A 5,149-nucleotide genomic window follows, 5' to 3' on the forward strand; every position below is an offset into this window, starting at 1 on the left:
CAAGGGTGCTAAGAGAAAGAAGTTTCACGTTAGAATATGGTGTAATATGTAGAAGTTAGATCCTAGTAACTTGTAACTTTAGCCAACTGGATATGTTGGCAGGCTCACATTTAGGTTTGCTCTTGATAATCTTCTCAGGTGAAGGTATTCTCGAATTTCTGGTGCATCGATTCAACAATAGCTAACGAATGAAAGTGATGTTGGCGAATCCAAGGAGGACTAATACAAAGGAAGAGTTGATATCTCATCATAGACTCTTATGCTGGAGTTGATCATAATGTTTTACCCCCTGAAATGGGGGATGAAATTTCAACTTCTGTCTAGATAATTGCAAACCTGTCCTTTTCATCAGACAACAACGTTTACTCTCCGGAAAATTATGACACTCCAACTACCCGTGATGCTTCTTCGTTAGAGGCACCACGTCAATGTCAAGCACCAAATGGGAGGACCCCTCAAGTTTTGAACTTATACTGCTATTCTCAATCCATGTTCATGTTGCAAATGGACCGGAGCTTAGACATGACGCTAGTGTCGCTTGACTTTGGTCGGCTTGCCTTGACTTGACAGAGTCTGGGGAATAATGGTTTGCTCTAACTAGTGAAACAAATGCACATTTCGGGTGGCTGGAGTTAATGCTGATGGTTCATGTACGAGCCAGCTTCTGATCAAGACCCCATCTACAGATTCAGACAATATCGATGACCAAGCTTGAGTGACTTCCCACACATCCAATTAATTGTAATCTTGATCTATCATCCATAACTTACAGCCATTCTGATTCATATGAGAGGAAGAATGACAAGAAGAAAGAAGAACAATGAAGAAGTTGGACTTTTCTAACCAATTAATGCTGGACGAGTCCTATCTTTTCATGACTGTTTCAAAGACAAGCTGAAAAGAAAGATTAATGCATGGTTTTGTAAAGGCTTATGTTGTGCAGGTCCAACTATAAATGCTTCAGCATGCTGTTGAAGTAATATCTTGCAAATTTTTTTGCAGACACTAGTAACCCAAGTCATGGTCTCTTCAATAGTTTCAGATAAACCTCATGCTAATTTTGTTTCCTTGAAGTTACTTCCCTACATGAGTACAATCACGAAGTTCATTTTCGCCTTATCCCTTGTTCCAGCTTTTGCTTCTCCAGCTTGTTTCAGTGCTCAAGCGAGAAATGGAACTGCAAAAGGAGAGGAAGCGCGTGCTCTGCTCGAGTGGAAATCTAGTCTTGACAATTACAGTCAAGCTCTTTTATCTTCATGGCGAGAAGACGACTGTTGCTCATGGAGAGGGATTGGTTGCGATAGCTCAGGAAGTGTCTCGGAGCTTAATCTCTCGAACATGGGTTTGGCAGGTTCGCTCAGCAAACTTAACTTCACCGTTCTGTCAAATTTAATAAGCCTCAATCTCTCGGCAAACTCGCTCGACGGTCCCATTCCTTCATCCATCGGTAACCTCTCTAAGTTGTCCACTCTGTCTATCTTTAACAACTCACTCTCTGGCACAATCCCTCCTGAAATAGGCAAGTTGAGCAGGCTGAGCATTCTTTACCTTGACGGGAATCGTCTCTGTGGAACTATCCCTGAAGAACTAGGAATGCTGTACTCTCTTTTGAACCTCACCTTGTATGACAATAATCTCACAGGTCAGATTCCTACTTCTTTGGGAAACTCGAGCAACTTAACATTTCTTGCCTTGGGCCAAAACAATCTTGTAGGGTCGGTTCCTCGAGAAATTTACACCCTAAGTTCTCTTACCTTCCTTTCTCTCCGACTAAACAAATTAACCGGTTCCATTCCTTCATCTATAGGAAATCTGAGTAGTCTAAACGTCCTTAACTTCCAAAGCAATTATCTTTCTGGTCCAGTTCCCCAGGAGATAGGAAGGTTGAAACCTCTGGCAAAGCTCACTTTGTCTAATAATAATTTCAGTGGTCCAATTCCTATGTCTATTGGAAACTTGACTGCCCTAACTTTATTAGTCCTCGCTTCGAACAATTTTTCCAGCTCCATTCCTGAAGAAGTTGGAACTTTAAGACATCTGAAGGAACTTCGCCTGTCAGAAAATAGTCTCAATGGGTCAATCCCGAGATCAATTGGAAATTTGGTCAACTTGAGTGTACTGAGTTTGCACTATAACCATCTTTCTGGTTTAATCCCGGATGAAATGAATAATCTTAGAACTCTAAGACATATCTCCATAGGTGAAAATAAGCTCATAGGGCGACTACCAGATAACCTTTGCCTTGGAGGGTTACTCGAAAATTTTACTGCGCCTAATAATCACTTCAATGGTCATCTTCCTAAGAGCCTAAAGAATTGCAGTAGCTTATTGAGGATTCGACTAGAAGGAAACCAGCTCACAGGAAACTTGACAGAAGATATTGGTGCGTATCCCAATTTGAAGTACATGGACTTGAGTTATAACCGATTCTATGGCGAGCTTTCTTCGAAATGGGGCTTTTCCCATAACTTAACAAGCCTAAGAATCTCCAGTAACAACATTTCTGGTGGGATACATCCCATGATTGGGAATATGACTGAGCTGAGAGTATTGGACCTCTCATCGAACTATATTACCGATCGGCTTCCAAGGGAATTGAGAAGATTGACTTCACTGATCGAACTTGATCTACATGATAACAAAATCTCTGGTAATATCCCTCCCGAGATTGGTCATTTGTCTACACTGGAGAAGCTCAACTTAGGGAGCAACAAGTTTGGTGGCTCGATCCCGAAGCAATTAGGACAGTGCAGAAGCTTGTGGAACTTGAATTTGAGCAACAATGAAATTCGAGCCAACATTCCTTCGGAGATAGGCAATTTGCAGTTTTTGCGTGATCTTGATCTGTCCCATAATTTCTTGGCTGGAAAAATACCACAAAGCATCGGAAAGTCGACAATTTTAGAAGTGTTGAATTTATCCCAAAACAGCCTCTCTGGCTTCATACCCCAAAGTTTCAACAATATGTTGGGATTGGTATCTGTGAATATATCCCACAACGACCTGGAGGGTCCAATCCCAAACATCGAAGCCTTCCGTGATGCTCCATACAGTGCAGTTGCAAGCAATAAAGCTGGGTTGTGTGGTGTTGTGGCTGGTTTGAAGAAATGCTCTGAGAGGACTTATAGTGAGAAAGGAAACAAGTTTATGATTCTAGTGACTCTCTTACTAGTCAGCTTCATCCTCCTCACATCTTTATTCATCGGAGTGATTCTTCTAGCTTGCCCAAGGGGCAACAGGGCAGAACAGGACTCATTGGAAGCACAAGTGCGAGGAGATGCTTTTGCAATATGGGGCTACGATGGAAAAATGGTGTACGAAAACATTATTAAAGCCACGGAAGGATTCGATTCCAAGTACTGTGTGGGAGAGGGAGGATACGGAGTCGTATACAAAGCCGAGATATCTGCTGATCAAGCTTTTGCTGTGAAGAAAATTCATGCGCCGCAGCACGATGAATTTTTCGGGTTAATGTCACTAGAGCGGGAGGTCACTGCATTGGCAAATATACGACACCGTAACATCGTCGAGCTCTATGGATACTGCTTCCATCCGAGACACTCGTTCTTGGTGTACGAATTCATAGAAAGAGGAAGCTTGAGAAGGACCTTGAGTGATGACGAGATGGCAATGGAGTTTAATTGGGCTAGGAGGGCAAGTGCAATCAAAGGCGTGGCGAATGCATTGTGTTACATGCACCACGATTGCTCCCCTCCATGGATTCATAGAGACATCACGAGCAACAATGTGCTTCTGGATGGTGATTATGAAGCTCATGTTTCTGATTTTGGCACAGCAAGGCTTCTCAAGCCAGATTCATCTAATTGGACTTCATTGGTCGGTACACTTGGATATATAGCACCAGGTATGTTTGTGCTTGCACATTTTTTGGTGTCATGTATCTGTATCTTTGGCTCAATTCCTTTTTATCAACTGGAGTGCATAATGATTACCGGATGACTTCTTAATGCTACTCTTATACATTGCAGAGTTAGCATATTCAGCAGCAGTTACAGAAAAATGCGATGTTTATAGTTTCGGAATAGTAGCATTGGAAGTAATTATGGGAAGGCATCCGGGTGATCTCATCTCGAGCCCATGTCAATCATCGACATTGTCGATACAAATTGACTCGGGAACATTACTGCAAGATGTACTAGACCGACGTCTCTCGCTTCCTCTGGACAAAGATGCAGAGAATGTGGTCTCAATTGCTAAACTAGCACTCGCATGCTTGCGAGTCGATCCTCATCGTCGACCCACCATGCAAAAAGTTTGTCAAGGACTTTCAGTTCAAGCACCTTTAGTGAAGCCATTCTCGGATCTCAGATTGAGTGAGCTGAATGGTGTCCATGGTTGAGGTAACTGAACATTTGAGGAAGTGAACGACAAGGAAAGAGCTGAATGGTTTCCTGTCTGTACATGTTCACATTAATGCACCTTTTCCTTGTAAGTGCTGTAAAAAATGGAAGTGCCAATGGTTAATCAGGAGCTCTCCTTGGATTCTTGCCTTGATTAACGTGTCACCTCACCAAAGAGAGGGGAGGCAAGCCTCCCTACGAGGGCTTCCTTAACCTATCCACTTCAGAGAAAGGTGGCAGGATCCATTAATGCACACCTTATTTTAAGGTGCTGGAGCATGCACGCTTCGCATCCCCCCAGTTATCTAGTATCTTTTTCTTCCCTGTAAGTGAAAATACCCTCTGATAGTTTTACGTCAAGGGGATCCCGAGATCTGGCCAAAACCCTAGATGGTTTAAGGTTTTGCTTAGAATCATCATTAATTATTTTCATCGACAACTTCGCATCTACCCTACTCAACTCCGCATCGCCATTCTTGCTAGTATAATATTGGGAAAGCACTGGAAAAGTCCAATACTGGGTAGATTCAAGAGATAGTGCATAAGTCAAAGCTCATTGATAATTTAGTTGAGCCCACGTTCATTCAGAAACTTTAAATCATCGAGTATGAATCAACTAGATATTATTAATACCGACGTCCAATGTGGGACTTTTTTTTCTTCCACACTACTTAAATGCGCACACAAGAAACGGTAGTAGAATAGGAGATTAATTTATGACTTTCTAGCAGGTCCTTCTTGGGTGCTTAATACTACACGCTTGTTTGAGAAAACTACTAGATTTAAAG

General features: G+C 42.2%; 1 protein-coding gene across 1 annotated transcript; it reads left to right on the forward strand.

The window, feature by feature from the left end:
* Positions 1-533: 533 nt before the first annotated feature.
* LOC115676064 (MDIS1-interacting receptor like kinase 2-like) lies at positions 534-4,485 on the forward strand. Its single transcript, XM_030598924.2, has 2 exons — positions 534-3,865; positions 3,990-4,485. The coding sequence occupies exons 1-2, from the start codon at positions 1,021-1,023 to the stop codon at positions 4,358-4,360; spliced, it is 3,216 nt and encodes a 1,071-aa protein (XP_030454784.1). The 5' UTR covers positions 534-1,020; the 3' UTR covers positions 4,361-4,485.
* The last annotated feature ends 664 nt before the right edge of the window (positions 4,486-5,149 follow it).

This window comes from Syzygium oleosum, unplaced genomic scaffold (genome assembly GCF_021117445.2).
Source record: "Syzygium oleosum isolate NSW1041296 unplaced genomic scaffold, Sole_v2.1 Sole_v2.01, whole genome shotgun sequence".
Lineage (NCBI taxonomy): Eukaryota > Viridiplantae > Streptophyta > Magnoliopsida > Myrtales > Myrtaceae > Syzygium > Syzygium oleosum.

Excerpts from the sequence above, each read along its gene's own strand:
- LOC115676064 (XM_030598924.2), top strand. The coding sequence starts at position 1,021 with ATGGTCTCTTCAATAGTTTCAGATAAACCTCATGCTAATTTTGTTTCC. Across the intron at positions 3,866-3,989 it reads ACTTGGATATATAGCACCAG|AGTTAGCATATTCAGCAGCA; the intron begins GTATGTTTGTGC and ends TATACATTGCAG.